Below are 17,796 nucleotides of genomic sequence, written 5' to 3' on the forward strand. Positions count from 1 at the left end.
ATATACGACTATCTTTACGTACTACTACAGATGTACCAGGGTATGTATATACACACATACACACACTCAGTCTAGATCGAACCACTCTACCCTTAGGCACAAGAAGAAAAGACCTAAGGGTGCCAACTTGTCTGAGGTTCCTATTTCCTCACGTCAGAACGGAAATTACCATTCTGTAGTGCAGATGAAATGGACTAATGTACAGACTTCTCTCCTGTGGGCTCCCAAAAGCCATTGTCCCTACCTCCAAAGTGATCTGTGTGCTGATGGCTAGAGGAGTTGCATAAATAAACTCTTTTCCTATCTTCCATTATGGGAGGCACTTATCACTTTCCAAAAGGCCCCTAGTGAGGTGAAGATAGTTGACGATATGATAGTAGGGACTCGAACATGGTCACTTTCCCTCAATAATTCACACACACACACACACACACACACACACACACCTGGTTCTGATCCCCTAGGATCTCTGGGATTCATCCCAGGCTCCAAGCACTTTACCATGCGGCATCCCTTGGAGTTGGGAGTCCGCTGCCTCCATGTCGATATCCAGGAAGCACCACACCGGGTGCCAAAGGCTGGCAGTTTTAGAGCCTGTAAAACGATGACTGTGCTCACCTTTGTTAGCTCTGCACGCCTAAGGTGCACAAGGTAAAAGACTAGTAAGAAGTATTTCATGTGGCTTAAGAACCCACGCAGAAGAGTCTGCCGTGCTAAATGTGTAAATTGTAATGATTTCATAAAAATTTTAAAAATGTGAGTGCCTTTTGAAGCAGCACTCTCTCTTTTAGGGAAAGACAGTAAGTATGCAAAGGTGATTTACTATGACATTTACAATAGCAAAAAAAAGGGGGGTAATCTAGGGGTGCCTGGGTGCCTGAATTCATTGAGCATCCAACTCCTTTTGTCTTTTTTTTTTAAGATTTTATTTATTTATTTGTCAGAGACAGAGCACAAGCAGGGGGAACAGCAGGCAGAGGCAGAAGCAGGCTCCCTGATGACCAGGGAGCCCAGTGCAGGACTCCATCCCAGGACCCTGGGTTCATGACCTGAGCCGAAGGCAGATGCTTAACCAACTGAGCCACCCAGTGGCATCCCACGGCCACTCTTGATTTCAGCTCAGGTAGTGATCTCAGGATCACAAGATCAAGCCCCCTGCTGGGCTCCTTGCAGGGGATGGAGCCTGCTTAAGATTCTGTCTCTCCCTCTGCCCCTCCCCATCCTCTCTCTTCACTTCTAAGGAAAGACAGTAAGTATGCAAAGGTTTACTGTTAAGTGTGCAACAGCAAAACACGGGGACAATCTAAATGTTCCTCAGTGGAGCCTTGAGTAAATACATTACAGTACATCCTTACGGTGGAATACTATACACCCATTAACAGCAAGGAGGTAAAACAGACTTGGAATCATGTTACAGTATGAGTTTTGAAAAGCAGGTAATAATTTATTTTGTCTCATTTTCATTAAAAAATATCTGTATAAAGAAATGTCTGTATAAAGGGGTACAGTTACTAAAAGGAATTAATAGTAGTTATTTTAGTGCATCATTAAAATCTGGGGTGATTTAAATTGCTTTTCTCTTTATTTTCAAATTTTACATGACATGAGGAATGTTAGTATGTTTAACACGTATCCTTTAAAAAAGAGCAGAAAATGTCCAAGACAGAAAGCAGGGTCAGGTAGATAAGATGTCTACTTCAACACCGGCCAACCCCGATGTACCGGTAACAAGGCAGTAGACTGTGTTTTTCACCACGTTCCTGCCCTGACAGTGACACGGCATGAAGAGGCAAGAGGCCCTGGACTCCCAGGATCCCTTGGATGCATTTGGAAGAGTCTTCTTCCTGGTGGGTCTGATCACCTTCTTAGCTTGGACTCAGAGCTGGCAAATATCCAGCAGCAGCAGAAGCCCCAGACAGATGATAGCTGGGATGTAGGTGTTCGGTGACTCTTTCAGAGATGCCAAAGTGAAGATAGCCCCTGGAATGGAAAGTGAGGTCCCTGAGGCTCCCTGACCCTCTCTAGCTCAAACCCTCCCATTCAACACCCCCACCCCCCCAACACATACACAGACACATACACACACCCTAAACTAGTTGCACTCATCTCTCTGGCCTCCAGAAGAGAACAGAACCAAGAATCAGAGGCCCCTTGAACTAATGTAGCCACTCTCAGAGGGCGAGAAAGAGGAACAAGCCTGCCAAGTAGGACGGGGAGGTAGCTAGATGGGCCTTTTAGAATGACTTCTGATCCTTCTCCCTTCTTAATCCTACTGGAGAGGAGGCGGCCCAGGGGTTAGTGGTGGAGATATGGGAAAGATCTGAAGTTGAGGAAAGCTCCAGAGATGGAAAAGAAGGCCTGGGAAAGGGGTGGCCGTGGTGATAGCAATGGTGACACAAGACCAGGGGATACAGACAAGGCTGAAGACATCTGACCTTTGAAGCAGCAGCTGTCATTGTATATCAGCAGTTCATGTGAGCTGAGCTGCTGGGAGGGGTTCCTCTAGAACTGCCTGTCACAGGGAAATACTCTGCCTTTCTGTTTAGGGGCCCCAGTTTCCTTGCTCTCTGTTCCCACCTGCCAGACACATAACTCCATGGCAGCTGCTACTTCATCCCCTCGCCTCAAGGGTAGGGGTGAGGAGAGAGGGATAGGGGCTTTTAAGTCACAAGACATCCTCACCATGGGGATACCTACAGCTAAATGAATCAGTGAGGTAGGAAGTATGTTTGAGATAGAATCATGTTATAGTATATTAAGTTTAAAAAGCCCCTGTCCTAGTCTAAAGACCATGGAAACTATAGTAGAGCAGGGAGTATTCCTGGTTCCAGAAAAAAAAGAAAGGTGACAACAGTAAAGAGAACAGCCAGATCTTCTATTACCCTCTGCCAGAAGTCCCCATTTCCCCAGCGTAGTTGCACCCCCTTACCCATCATGAGCACGGTCAAAAGCAAGTTACTGATCTCTTGCAGCATCGGTGGGCCCAGGACCAGCAGCAGCCCAGCCAGCAGTTCGAGCCAGCCCACAGCCTCTTGGTAGCTCATGGGATCCGGCTGGTAGCCAAACACCTTCAACGGGAATACCTCAGCGAACTGCACAAACAGGGCTTTCTAGGGGCGGCAGGGAATGCCTGTCAGTCATACTCAAGGGTCCACCGCCGGGCACTCCACGGGGGCCTTCTGTGTCTGCATCCTCAATTCCCCCAACAAAGGAGCTACCGTGCTAGGTCAGGCCCAGGGCTGAGGTCAGTCTGGAGAGGAGAGGGCCTCCCTGAGGAACTGAGCTTTGGAATCAGGAAACAGGCTTTACACTCCAAGGAGAAGGACCGGATGGTGGTGCAGAGGAGGACTGGTTTTCTCACCAGACTCTCACTGGACTAGACCTCAGCCCCAAATTCCAAGACCCAGGAAGTTAGGCATGCCACAACTTCTCCTTGCTGCCTGGCCCGATTTTCTTGAGGATACTAGGATGGGAATATTGGGAGGCTGGGAGAGGATGAAAGGTTAATTGTTGCTTATTCAACAGATTCCACTCTGAATATAATATGTTGGGCCTGGATCCCACTGCAGTAGACACTGAGCAGTTAAGGAGCTCAAAGAGGTTCATTGTGCTGAGTCAGGCTCTGATCTGGGCCATATGACAACCACCTGCAGGCCTGCTATCTTTTCGTGCACCCTTACTCCCTACCTCAGCTCTACCTTCCCTACTCTGCTACAACAAAGAAACTTTAAGCTGTCTGGCTCTGGGGATGTATCCACCATCCTAAACCAGGAAGGAAGGGCAGAACCCAGGCCTGGAAGAGGGAAGGCTGCAGGGGTATCCAAGTCTGCTTTTTTGAGAGGCTTGAGAGACTGGTGGGCATAACCACAAGAAAGCTTTTCAGGAGTCTGGAACTAGCCAGGAGACAGAAGGAGGACTTGTAGAGGTTCTCTCTGCCTCCATGCTAAGGGCTATCCAGATTCTGATTCAGGAGAGCACCTAGATTGGCTCCTGCGTCTTGACTAGCTGTGTAACCTTTAGCAGATACACTTCACCTTCAGGGCGACTTTCCTACTCCACCAAGCGGGGAATAATAAATACTAAACCCGTTTCTCACGACCCTCTCAAGAACGCTGGCAAGCGAAGGAGGAGAAGGAGACGGAGAGGGTGCTGGCTCCCCCGCTGCATTTTATCTTCCACCCATAGGGTCCGGACGCATTCCTCTTCCCGCCCTAGGTTTGCGCGGGGCCCCCAGGGCTCTGCTGGAAGATCTACCCCGCCCCTTCCGTCTAGGCAAGAGTCAGAGGACTCCGAGGAGCACCCTAGGAAGACGCCCCCGTCTCAGTCCACGTGCTCTCCCCACGCTCAGCGCCGTCTCGCCGGAAGGCAGGCGGGTCCGCGGGGCACCGGCTCGGGCAGGCGGGCAGACGGGCCGGGCGCCGGGGCCAGGGCCGGGGTAACTGTGGGAGACGCAGCACCCGCCGCCGCGCGGCCGCCCCCGCGTCCATCCGCCCGCCGCCCCCGCCCCGCCGCTCACCATCTGCTGGGACACGGGAGCCGAGATCTGCTCCGAAAGCTTGGCTGCCCCCGTTAGTGCGAAGAAGCCACCCAGCAGGACGCGCAGAGCCGCGAGCCCAAGCGCCATGGCCGCCCATGCCCTGCGGGAGCGAGTAGAGGAAAGAGGGCGCGGCAGGGAGGGAAGGGCAGGGGAGGGCAGGGCAGGGCAGGGCAGGGCTGGGCAAGGCAAGGCAGGGCCGGCCAAACCCGCCCCCTGCCGCCCGCTCGGTTCCTTCCCAGGGCTGGCAGAAGACCCGCGCCAGAGCTCCCGCTCCTCGCCTCCCGAGGCTGTTGCCACCCTCTTTTCTGGCGGGCCAGTCCCATCTCACAGATGGGGACACTGAGGCCCACTGGCTCAACTAACTAAACGGGCCCCTTTGAATTCAGACAGTCTCTTGTCTCCCGGCCAGTACAGAGTCAGTCCAACAGGAGGATCTGCACGTGCCTCGCAGAAGACCGGGATTTCCTTCCTGCCTGAGCCTCCCTAGCTTTGCCAGCTGACACCTAACCTCCATGGGCCCCAGTGTCTCTATCTGTGAAGGCAGATGAGCCTCTTCGTTCTGAAGAACAGGCCTAGCACAAGGCCTGGCACATGGAAGAGCTCAATAGTTGTTACTAAGTTATGGAATCATTAGTAATAAACCAGTAACAAGTGGCTATAAATTGTTCTTTCCTATCTTTGTGTAAAATACATTTTCCCTTGAATTTCCCTCAGCTGAAATTAAAATGTGAAAAGTGTTTGAAAACTCAGACACTTGCAGCTGCAGGAAGAGAGGCTTCCACTGAACAAAACCCTACAGGCCACTCCTGGCCCATCTGCTATTACCTGGAGATCTGTCTAGACCCAGATGGACAAACGGTGGTGCGCCAGATTAAGTCCGCTGTCTGGTTTTTTCACTCCCTCCCCGTCCCCAGCTAACAATGTTTACATTTTTTAATGATACAAAAAAATTTAAAGGCAGCTCTCATGACACATGAAAACTATATTGTTTCAATGCTCATAAATAAAAAGTTGTACTGAAATAGCCACACTTGTTTGTGTACTGCATACAGCTGCTTTGGGGTTGCAACCGCAGAACAGAGTAGTTGACACCGTATGGCCTGCAAAACCTAAAATATTGACTATCTGGCCTTTTATAGAAAACATTTGCCCAGCCCTGGTGGAGAGGGCCACAGAGACCCCTACAGGGGGCCTCAAATTCTCCTGCTGCTTCCATTTCTGGTTAGCCAAGCAGCTTGGATCTGAGTTTTGTACCTCCCCACAACAGGGCTGCCTGGCTGAAGACTGCAATGGCCCATGTGTTTCTAAAGGCCAAGAGGTTTTAACATCCAGGTGTGCCAAGACATTATAAATGCCTTCTGTTACCCTCATTTTTGTCCCTAATCCAGATTATCCAATCAATCAATCAATTAGCTAAATTTGCTACCTTGGACTAATAAAATTATATATAACTATAAATGCACAATTATTAAATTCCTCAACAAAAAGAAAAAATATTACAATGCTTATTTAATCACTGAAAGCACATATCCACATTAGGAAATTATATTTTAGGGTACTTATACAAAATTTAACACAAAATTTTATAGACTGTGGTAATAAGCAATAGCCATGTTACTATTCTTTCTCCTTTACTAATTTTTCTATCCTTGGAATTAAAGATGTGACTGCAAGTCTTAGAGCAGGACCAGAAACCAATAGATTTCTTTGTTTTGACTCCGTCAGAGCAGAAAATGTAGCATCACATAAATAAATAGTTGAAAAGGGCAACAAAAACTTCATTGCCTTTTCATGGAGTTCTGGGTAACATGTCTTTGCATTTACCCAAAACTGAGTTACAGGCATTGATTTAAATACTGATTGTAATTCCAAATCCGAAGATAACTGTACTAGTTTTTCTTCTTCGAAGTCCGTGAGATTACTATTTTGGTGATTCATAAAAGGATTAATTATCCACAAATTTCCTGAACGCAAATCTTCTTCTGGTGGATAACAGTCGTGGAACATTTGAGAAAGTCCTTCCAGGTGCTCAGAAATAATGCTTGCAATGCCTCTCATATTTAAGTCTGATGAGTTTAAGAATTCGGAAAATGAAGGGAACATGTCATAATCATTCTCTTGTGCACGCTTCAACCACATTTTTAACTTTTCCTTAAATATATCCATTTTATTATACAAATTGAAGAGAGTAGTCATAGCTCCTTGGAGACTTGAATTGAGTTCATTTATAAGTGAAAAAATATCTGATAAATAGGCCAGCTTTGCAACCCATTCCTCATCAAGAAAATACTTGGCCAAATCGGAATGCTTTTGATTTAAAAAAATTTCAATTTCATGTCGTAATTCAAATAATCTTGTTAAAATTCTCCCTCTCGATATCCAGCGTACTTCGGCATGAAGTGGTAAATTCACATGCTCAGACCCCATTTCTTCACACAAAATTGTTAACATTCGTGAATTCAAGGCATTGCTCTTTATAAAACTTAAAATTTGTGCTGACTGTAAAAGAATTTCATGTAAGCATGGAGACAACTTTGCTGCTGCTAAATGTTCACGGTGAATAAAACAATGTGTAAATGCCACAGTATTCGTGGCAATTTCTTGAATTTTCGCTCTGAAACCGGAACACCTGCCAGCCATGCTTGCAGCCCCATCTGTACAGAGACCAACACAATGTTTCCAATTCAGAGATTTACTGTCAATGTATTTATTTATTAGTTCAAATATTTCAAATCCAGTTATTTGAGAAGGCATTTCAATGCAACACAGTAATTCTTCCTTTATATCACTGCAATCATAATCAATGAAACGAATATAGCACAAAAGGAGGGTGATATTTGAGATTTCTGATGATTCATCTACCTGAAGGGCAAACCACTTGGACTTTCTGACTTTTTGAATCAGCTGATCTTCAATGTCTGCAGAAAGTTCATCAATCCTGTGTCCAATCGTATTATTAGAAAGAGGAATGGTTTTCATTTTGTCTCCTGCACTTGAACCCAAAACTTCTGAACACATCTCTACTAAATATGGTTTAATTAATTCTTCAGCAATGGAGAACGGCTTCTTGCTAGTAGCAATTTGAAAAGCAATTAAATAAGAAGCTTTCACAAGTGACTTTTCAACTAGTAAACACTTTTTTAAAGAACTATTTTGACATTCCATTTCAAGAGATTTTTGTTCAAAAAAAGCTACTGGTTTGTTTTCTAATTCTGAATGTTTTGTCTTCAAATGATGAGAAAGATTTGCCGGTTTCATGTTTTCAGTGGATAAAATTTCTCCACAAATGACACACTGTGGCCTTGGTGAACTTTCTTTTGATCCTGGACAGATAATAAAACCAACTTTTAAATATTCCGTATCATAAGTCTGGAAAAAACCTAGTCTTTTTTTCTTTGCAGGTGGAGACTCAAGTTCCGCATCATGTTTCTCATTAGGCATAGGGAAATCTGCATGAAATATGTGAATCGCTGTTATTTTCAAAAAGAAATAAGCCATATTCTTTATGCCTTTCCCCACACATTTAAAATTTATATTTTATTACTATTTATATTTGTCAAAGGAATACACTAAAGTTGAAACCCAAACCCCAATACTTCCATGGTGCCATTAAAAACTGAATTTCTCCTTGCCCAAAACTTGGCCACTAACTAAAGCAAAACTGTAGGCTGTAGTACATGAACTAGCAATGCTATGTATTCAATAGATTACTGGAATTAGGACTGAAGTCCACAGGATACATCAAATTAAGAACAAATTATTTTACTTTTAAAATTTTCAGAAAAAAAGAAAAACAAATGTTTCAAAAAGTTAAATCTGGTGAATCAAGATAAAGATATTGATATACCAATATTCATTGTGCCGTATTTTCAATCTTTCTGAATTCTGAAATTTTTCCAAATTAAAGTTGAGGGGAAAAAAAAAGGTTAATTGTTAGAATACCCAGTGTCAATGAGGGTAAAGAGAAATGGGTGTTTTCAAAAGCTGATGTAATTTTTCAATTTTCTTGAAAAAAGCCTTAAAAATCTGTGATAGCTTTTGAATCTGAAATTCTACTACCTAGGATCTATCCTAAGGACATAATTAGTCAAGTGAACAAAAAACCATTTACACAACTTAAAACTGTTTATAATATTAAATAACTAAAAGCAATCTCAATGTCCAATCTTAAGGGATAGATATGTTGCAATCGATGCATCCATTAAGAATCTCAACGTATAGGGGCACCTGGGTGGCTCAGTGCTTAAGCCTCTGCCTTCAGCTCAGGTCATGATCTCAGGGTCCTGGGATCGAGTCCCACATAGGGCTCTCTGCTCTGCAGGGGGCCTGCTTCCTCCTCTCTCTCTCTCTCTCTCTGCCTGCCTCTCTGCCCACTTGTGATCTCTCTCTGTCAAATAAATAAAATCTTGGGGCGCCTGGGTGGCTCAGTGGGTTGAGCCGCTGCCTTCGGCTCAGGTCATGATCTCAGGGTCCTGGGATCGAGTCCCGCATCGGGCTCTCTGCTCGGCAGGGAGCCTGCTTCCCTCCCTCTCTCTGCCTGCCTCTCTGTCTACTTGTGATCTCTCTCTGTCAAATAAATAAATAAATAAAATCTTAAAAAAAAAAAAAAAGAATCTCAACATATATTTAAATCTATATGGTATGGAATGTTTCCGATGAGCACTGTCAAATGAAAAAGTAGTTCACAACAGTTTATTTTAAACAATCCAATATTTAATCTAGAAATTTTAAAAAAATGTGTAACCACCCACATACGCACATATTACTACCTTCCACATGCGAATATGCATACAATATAAATTCATGTACACAAAGAGTGCACCATTTAACAGGAATATAAAGCAATCAAATTTATTCTGGAAAGAAAACAGGATTCTCCCTGACTCCTACCAAAACAAAGGCACCCTACATCAAAACTCATGATTATGTGTTGACAGACTATGCTTTTATTTATTTTTTTTTTTTATTTATTTTTTTTTTTAAAGATTTTATTTATTTATTTGAGAGAGAGACAGTGAGAGAGAGCATGAGTGAGAAGGTCAGAGGGAGAAGCAGACTCCCCATGGAGCTGGGAGCCCGATGCGGGACTCGATCCCGGAACTCCGGGACCATGACCTGAGCTGAAGGCAGTCGTCCAACCAACTGAGCCACCCAGGCGTCCCCAGACTATGCTTTTAAATACAGTATATTATGGGTAGTAAAATTATTACTAAAAACAAAAATAAAAAAGTGCTTCGGGCAGAGTAGGCTACAGAACTAACAGAAAATATAAAGGTAGTGGCAGTTAACATGGACTGGGGCAATAGTTTACAACCGTTCCAGGTATGAATTAAAATAATTTTCCTGATCACCAGTACCTCAGACACATAGTTATACTTTTAGTAAATGACAAATCAACTTACAGTGTTTTTAAAAAGAGAACTAAAGTTAAATCACAAATGCTTTTCTTTAAAATCACTAATGCTTTTATATAAATATGTATCTTAGTAGTTATAATAATTTGTACATTTGAAAAACAGAAGTACACACACAGAGGAGATGTTTGTCCACTAGAGTGGTGGACAAACATCTCCTCTGATGTTATTTGTGCAGATGGACTCAATTTGGTAGTTATTAGTGTTAATGAAAATAATTATAAAAGGAATAAATTAGATTTTCAAAGTCTGTGATCCAAGAATGAATGTTTTCACATTTAAGAAACTGTAAATGATTCCTTTTGCCTTTATTAAAAAAACAAAAACAAACAAAACAGAATAATTTTCTACATATGAAAAGCATAAGGATACATACCTGTCTGACATTCCTTGTGTTGTGTATGTGGTTTGCAAGAGGTGGCCTTGGTCTGTGTGACAGGCTTGCACAACACTGCTTTGTTTTTTAAAAGCCTGGAAGACTGGGAAGATAGAAGTTTCAAGGCATCTGTCTGCGTGATTCCCTAGTTAAAAAATTCAGAAGCCAAAAAGAGATGTTTTTTAGTACCTTATCACTGATTATAACTGTATCAATTGAAAGGTGGCACAGAACAAAAGAAATATAATTCCTCTGAAAGATCAGTTGCAATGAAGAAGTTACTTTAGAAAATATACACTTATTCCTAATTCTTCTAATCAGTATCTGTTCCATTTATTAATTTAAAAAAAAAAACTCTGCCTACAGTAAGGACAATCAAAACAGTGAAAACAATCTTTGTTGATTAGGACAACTGGCAATTCAGAAAAATTAGATCCAATCTCAAGCCATATGCAAAAATATATTCCATATTGATTAAAGACCTCAACATTAAAAAATAAATAAATAAAACTTTAAAATCACTGGAGAGGGGCACCTGGCTGCCTCAGTCGCAGAGCATGTGACTCTTGATCTTGGGATTGAGTTTGAGTCCTACATTGGGAGAAGAGATTTTATTTTTTATTTATATAAAATTATAAAAAATTATATAAAAATTATAAAAAATAAAAAATATTTATTTATATAATTATATATATTATATAATTTAAATATTTTTTAAACCTTAAAAATAAATCAAATCACTGGAGAACTTTCAAATAACCAGAACAAGGAGAAGGTATTCTCTTTTTAAAGATTTTTTTTTTTTTTTTTTAAGTAATCTCTTCACCCAACATGGGTCTCCAACCTACAACCCCAAGATCAAGAGTTGTATGCTCTACTGATCAGCCAGCCAGGCACCCCAAGGAGAAGGTATTCTTTTTTTTTTTTTTTTTTTAAGATTTTATTTATTTATTTGACAGAGAGAGATCACAAGTAGACGGAGAGGCAGACAGAGAGAGAGAGAGAGAGGGAAGCAGGCTCCCCGCTGAGCAGAGAGCCCGATGCGGGACTCGATCCCAGGACCCTGAGATCACGACCTGAGCCAAAGGCAGCAGCTTAACCCACTGAGCCACCCAGGCGCCCCAAGGAGAAGGTATTCTTAAACAAAACACAAAAGAGTTAAAAACAAAACAGAAAAAACTAATACATTTGACTACCTTGATTTTTTTTTTTTTCAAAGAAGGTCTTTATACAAGAAAGTTGAAGGATAAGCAACAGAGTTGGAGAATGTACTGAAAACATGTTTTCCATTCAGTAAATATTTACAGAATGTTTACTGTAAACTAGGCACTCTTGCAAACCCTAGGGATACAGCAAAAAAAACAAGACAAAGAAAATCCTGCTTTTATGGGCTCTACATTCTGTAGGGAGACACAGAAGATAAACAAGTAAAGCAAATATAAAACGTGTAATTCCAGGTAGTGATAAGTGTTATGAAAGAAAGAAAGAAACCAGGATAAGGGAATGGAGAGTGATGGTGCTGAGGAGAGGTATTTTTGGAAGAAACATTGGAGCAGAGATCTTCGGAATACACAAAGGAGCAAACCATGCAAAGGCTGAAGTCAGAGGACTCCAAGCACCGGGATTATAGATGCAAAAGCCCTCAACTGGGAAAGAGTTTAGTATGTTTTAAGAAGAGAGATGAGTATAAAGCTGAAATAAAGTAAGCAGGGGCTAGAATGAAATGTTTGACGGAGGCAGAAGCCAAATTATATAGGATCCGGAAGGTCTTAGTTTTAAAAACAAGAAATCAGGACTGTATTTTAAATGTGAAGGCAAGCCACTGCAGATTTTATTTACATTAACTTTTTTTTTTAAGATTTTATTTATTTATTCGAGAGCAAGAGCAAAAGCAGAGGCAGAGAGAGAAGCAGAGTCCCCACTGAGCAGGGTGGCTGATGAGGAGCTCAATCCCAGGACCCTGGGATCATGACCTGAGCCAAAGGCAGATGCTTCACCTTTAAGAGAAGGTGCCCCTACATTTACTTTTTAAATAGGCAACAGATGTAATAATTTTGAATTATGTAATAACAGAAAAGGTATAAAAACATATACATGAAGGGACACCTGGGTGGCGCAGTGGGTTGAGCCTCCAATTCTTGGTTTCAGCTCAGGTAGTGATCTTGGGGTGGTGACACTGAGCCCTGCCTCGGGCTCCATGCTCAGAGCAGAGTCTGCTTAAGACTTCTTCTCTCTGGCATGCCTGGGTGGCTCAGTCACTTAAGTGTCTGCCTTTAGCTCAGGTCATGATCCCAGGGGCCTAAAATCAAGTCCCACAATGGGCTCCTTGCTCTCGCTCACTCTCTGATAAATAAAATCCTAAAAGAAAAGAAAAGACTCCCTCTCCCTCTGCCACACCTCTCTGTGTGTGCTCTCTAAGATAAATATCTTTTTTTTTAAGTATATACATGAAAATTAAGTTTTCCATCTGTCTGTCTTCTCTATCCAGACTCAAACTTGAACACAACTGTTGTCCCCAGTTTCTTGCACATCCTTCTAGAGATGCTCCCTATAATTAAGTAAGTTGCTTCTGACTACAAATTGGCAGCATATTATCAGGGATAATACGCACTGTGCTTACAGCAAGCTATCATAGAGGTATATTTACATAACTTTGTATAAAGCTGCCCTAGGAGCAGCTTTATACACTGAATGTACCACAGGTAACCCGAAGAGTCTCTGCAGCTCAACAGTGAATGTTAAAAATATTTGCTATTACAAAGAATGCTATAATAAATATCCCTACATATAAGTTAATCCTACATGTACTAGTATATTTATAGAATAAGGTATTCTAAGTGCGGTTTGGTGGGTCAGAAGATTTTAATTATGATGGTACAGCCAAACCGCTTTCCACAGAGGCATATTGTATCAAATTATATGACCTTCAGCAATGTATCTCATGTATTCTCAACACTCTAGTTAACACAGTACTATGAAACTTTTTGCTATTTATCAAGAAATGAAAAATTACCTAACAGTAGTGTGGTTAGGTATTTTGCATGTTTAAGCATTACTAGTTTTTCCTCTTCTGCGAACTAACTACTCCTGTCTTGTACCCTGTTTTCCTCTAGATTTTAAAAAATTTCTATGTGATGGGGCGCCTGAGCTCCCCACTGGCTCAGTGGGCTAAAGCCCCTGCCTTTAGCTCAGGTCATGATCCCAGGGTCCTGGGATGGAGCACCGCATCACATGGGGGGGGGGGGGGTCTCTGCTCAGCAGAGAGCCTGCTTCCCCTCCTCTCTCTCTGCCTGCCTCTGCCTACTTGTGATCTCTGTCAGTCAAATAAATACATAATATCTTTTTAGAAAGACCTTCTATGTGTATTTTTTGAATGAGCACTGTAACATATGACATAAAATTCAAAGATTTAAACACGAAACAATGAAAAAACAGTAATTTCCCCCCTTAAAATTCTGCCTTGGTCATTCAGTTCTCTTCAGAGGCAACCAGTATTATCTATTTACTGCCTGCCTTCCAGAGCTTTCTATACATATGTACAGGCATGTGGTGTGTGTGTGTGTTTAAAATATAAATGGCAGTATGCTGTATCATTTTGTCTTCTTCATTTATTATATATGAGATTGCTCTATGTACAGATATAGCTACCACATTCTTTTTAAGCACATAGTATTCTACTGTATGGATATAGCATATTTATTTTAACTACAGTCCCCAAAGAGTTGCTGCATATGCTTGTGAAGGGAACTCCACTTATCAGCCCACGTGACTTAAGTATGATCTAGGAGAGGGGTATATTTCAGGCCGTACCCATGTAGGCCTATTTTTTTTTTTTTTTTTTCTAGTTCACACAGTAACTCAGGATGAACTCACAGTGGCTCTGACTACTGATGAAACAATTTGGTTGTTTTCAAGCCTTTGCTACTACAAACAATTGCTACTGCAATCATCCCTGTATATACTTCATTTCATAAATGTGTGAAATGTATCTGAAGGATAAATTCCTAAAAATGGAGTTCCTTGGTAATATGGTATTTACATTTTAAATTTTAACAAGTTTTACTAAATTGCTCTCTGTAGCAGTTTTACCAACTGCTATTGACAATATATAAAAATGCCTTAACAGTGTTATCCATCATTTTTATCTTTGCCAATCTGATAAAACTGTAGTTATAACTGGCATTTCTCTAATTCTGAAGTTGAATATATTTGCATATGTTTAAGAACAATTTTTATTTCATAGTCTGTAAACTGAAGGATCATAGTTTTGCCCATTTTCCTAATGGGTGCTGGGTCTTTTTATTGATTCATAGAAGCTCTTTACATATGAAAAAAAGCCTTTTATGACATTAATTGCAATCTTATAATTTTTTCCATGTCTTTTGATTTTGAAATGTAGCTGAATTTCCCTAAAAAAATCTCTTATGGCTTCCGGGTTATGTGACATATTTAGAAAGACTCCCCACTTCTGCATTTAAATTCTTTCCTGAATTTTTCCCTACTTTATTATTATTTTTTTATATTTAAGTATTTTCTCCATCTGGACTTCCTTTTGGTGTAACTTGTAAGGTAGAAATCTAACTGCATTTTCTTCTATATGTATACTCAATTGTCACAACACTATTTACTGAATAATCTAAATCTCCTACTGATCCAAATGCCATCTCTATTATTTCTAAACTTGCATATATATTTAGGTCTATTTCTGGACTTCTTTTTTTTAAGATTTTATTTATTGGTTTATCTGACAGAGAGAGCACAAACAGGGGAAGCGGCAGGTAGAGGGAGAGAGAAGCAGACTCCCCTTGGAGCAGGGAGCCTGATGTGGGTCTCAGTCCCAGGATGCTCAACCAACTGAGTCACCCAGGATCCTCTGGACTTCTTTTCTATTGAGGTGTCTGTCTATTCATGGCTTCAGGATCAGTTGTTTTAACTACCTACCTTTATAAAATTTAGAGTTTTACTACTGTTTTTTGAAACTAGCTCCTCCCCCTTTTTTATCCTTATTTTTCAGCATTTCAGTGAAGGTTTTAAGGAGTGGAGTGACACAATCTGATCTGCTTTAAGGTCATCCTGCTAACAATATGGAGGGAAAAAATGCAAAGGGCAAGAATGGAAGCAGGAAGACAAGTAGACAGTCACTGAAATGTAGCAGAGAAAAGATGATGTTGCCTCAGACAAAGGAGGTAGCACTGTAGTAGTAAGAAGTAAGGAACACTAGAAGGGAAAATAAAAGTGTTCTGAGGGAAAATAAAAGTGTTCTGATTTAGACATATTATTTGAGATGGCTATTAATCAGTTAAGTGTATATGTCAAGTAAGCAATTGGAAATATGAATCTGGAGCTCAGAGGTCATGGCAAGAGAAATAAATCTAGGAGTAAGCCACCATCTACATGGTGTTTAAAACCACAGGACTGTATTGGATCCCTGGGAATGATGTTGATTAAGAAAAAGGTCAACGGAGGAATGGATAAGGAAGATGTGGTCCATATACATTATGGAGTATTATGCCTCCATCAGAAAGGATGAATACCCAACTTTTGTAGCAACATGGACGGGACTGGAAGAGATTATGCTGAGTGACATAAGTCAAGCAGAGAGAGTCAATTATATGGTTTCACTTATTTGTGGAGCATAACAAATAACATGGAGGACATGGGGAGATGGAGAGAAGGGAGTTGAGGGAAATTGGAAGGGGAGGTGAACCATGAGAGACTATGGACTCTGAAAAACAACCTGAGGTTTTTGAAGGGGCAGGGGGTGGGAGGTTGGGGGAACCAGGTGGTGGGTTATTAGGGAGGGCACATATTGCATGGAGCACTGGGTGTGGTACAAAAACAATGAATACTGTTACGTGGAAAAGAAATTAAAAAAAAAAAAAAAGAAAGAAAAGAAAAAGGACAAGTAGGGTGCCTGGGTGACTCAGAGGGTTAAGCCTCTACCTTCAGCTCAGGTCATGGTCTCAGGGTCCTGTGATTGAGCCTGGCATCAGGCTCTCTGTTCAGCGGGGAGTCCTGCTTCCCCCTCTCTCTCTGCCTGCCTCTCTGCCTACTTGTGATCTCTCTCTCTGTGTCAAATAAATAAATAAAATCTTTTAAAAAGAAGAAGAAGAAGAGGAGGAGGAAGAGGAAGAGGAAGAGGAAGACGAAGACGAAGACGAAGAAGAAGAAGAAGAAAAAGGACATGTATGCTGACCTGGAAATTGAAGAATGTATTTTAAGAAGAAAGGGGAGATCAACTGTATCAAATGTTACTGAAAGGATAGGTAAAATGAGAACTGAAAATTACCAGTGGATTTGCAAAATAAAGGCTGATAGCAACCCTGACAAGAGCAGTTCCAGTGGAATGGTGCAGACAAAGCCTGACTTACGAGAGCTAAGGAAAGATAACAGGTAAGGGAATTGAGGCAGTAAGTAGAGGCCACCCTTAAAGTTTTCCTAAAATGGAGAGCAGAGAAATAGGACAATAGCCAGAGATCTATGCTGTTAAAGAATTTTTCTTACAGATATTAAGTATTACTGCATGTTTTTGTATTAGTGAAATTGAGTAGAAAGAGGTGGGGGGCAAATGCAGAGTATATAAAGAAATTCTATAAATCGATAAGGAAAAAAATTCAACATAAAAATAGTGAAAAATTAATAACAAGAAATTCAAAGAAAATTCAAATGTTCAAAAACTTAAATATAAGCAAACATGCTAGTAATTAGTGACCTGCAATGTAAGACAGTAAGATATTACTAAACAGATTGACAAAAAAAAAAGTTTAAATCTGACATTAAATGATAGTGAGGCTGTGGGAAATGAGTACAATCATAAACTGCTGGTGGTAAAAAACTGAAATAGCCATTTTAGAAACTAAAAATGCAAATACTCTTTGACTCCAAAATTCCACTTTTCCATATCTACACTAGACAAACAACTGTACATGTGCACATGGAGACATATGCAAGGATGTTCATTATAGCAGAGATTTTTTAGGTTAAAAACTGGAAGCAACCTAATGTTCATCAATAGGGCAATGATTAAATAAAATGTGTTATTATATAGCAGTCAACAAACTAATAAGCAAATTCAGTAAAGTCACAGGATACAAAATTAATATACAGAAAATCAGTTACATTTCTACACACTAATAATGAAATATTAGAGAAAATTAAAAAACAATCCCACGTATATATGCATCAAAAAGAATAAAATACCTAAGAATAAATTTAATCAAAGAGATAAAAGATCTGTCCCCTGAAAACTGTAAGACACTGATAAAAGAAACTGAAGAAGCTACAAATAAATGGAAAGCTATACCATGCTCATGGGTTGGAAGAATTAATATTGTTGAAACACCCATACTACCCAAAGCAATCTACGGATCCAATGCAATTCCCATCAAAATACCAACAACATTTCTCACAGAACTAGAACAAAGAATCTTAAAATTTGTATGAAACCACAAAGTTCTTGACTAGCCAAA

The 17,796-nt window shown here is 40.9% G+C and overlaps 2 protein-coding genes across 4 annotated transcripts in view; both read right to left on the reverse strand.

Annotated features, from left to right (window-relative positions):
* Positions 1-1,876: 1,876 nt before the first annotated feature.
* LOC111142809 (transmembrane protein 35B) lies at positions 1,877-4,624 on the reverse strand. The gene is made up of 3 exons (XM_022496127.1): positions 4,517-4,624; positions 2,930-3,110; positions 1,877-1,980 (listed from the first exon to the last, which is right to left on the reverse strand). The coding sequence occupies exons 1-3, from the start codon at positions 4,622-4,624 to the stop codon at positions 1,877-1,879; spliced, it is 393 nt and encodes a 130-aa protein (XP_022351835.1).
* A 1,404-nt stretch (positions 4,625-6,028) lies between these two features.
* Positions 6,029-17,796, reverse strand: part of LOC111143033 (zinc finger MYM-type containing 6) — a 42,910-nt gene continuing 31,142 nt past the window's right edge. For 2 of the 3 annotated variants that reach the window (XM_022496455.1, XM_022496457.1), the window contains 2 exons: positions 10,328-10,472; positions 6,030-7,986 (listed from right to left, as the gene is read on the reverse strand). In XM_022496455.1, coding sequence (XP_022352163.1) covers positions 6,155-7,986; positions 10,328-10,472 — 1,977 coding nt within the window. In that variant the 3' untranslated portion in view covers positions 6,030-6,154. Of the gene's footprint in view, positions 7,987-10,327; positions 10,473-17,796 lie in introns of all 3 variants that reach the window. The other variant, XM_022496456.1, reaches the window with a different exon arrangement.

Source organism: Enhydra lutris, unplaced genomic scaffold, assembly GCF_002288905.1.
Source record: "Enhydra lutris kenyoni isolate GAN:26980312 unplaced genomic scaffold, ASM228890v2 scaffoldscaffold9, whole genome shotgun sequence".
In the NCBI taxonomy this organism is placed as follows: Eukaryota; Metazoa; Chordata; class Mammalia; order Carnivora; family Mustelidae; genus Enhydra; species Enhydra lutris.

Excerpts from the sequence above, each read along its gene's own strand:
- LOC111142809 (XM_022496127.1), bottom strand. The coding sequence starts at position 4,624 with ATGGCGCTTGGGCTCGCGGCTCTGCGCGTCCTGCTGGGTGGCTTCTTC. Across the intron at positions 3,111-4,516 it reads CTCCCGTGTCCCAGCAGATG|AAAGCCCTGTTTGTGCAGTT; the intron begins GTGAGCGGCGGG and ends TGCCGCCCCTAG. Across the intron at positions 1,981-2,929 it reads TTTGACCGTGCTCATGATGG|GGGCTATCTTCACTTTGGCA; the intron begins GTAAGGGGGTGC and ends TTTCCATTCCAG.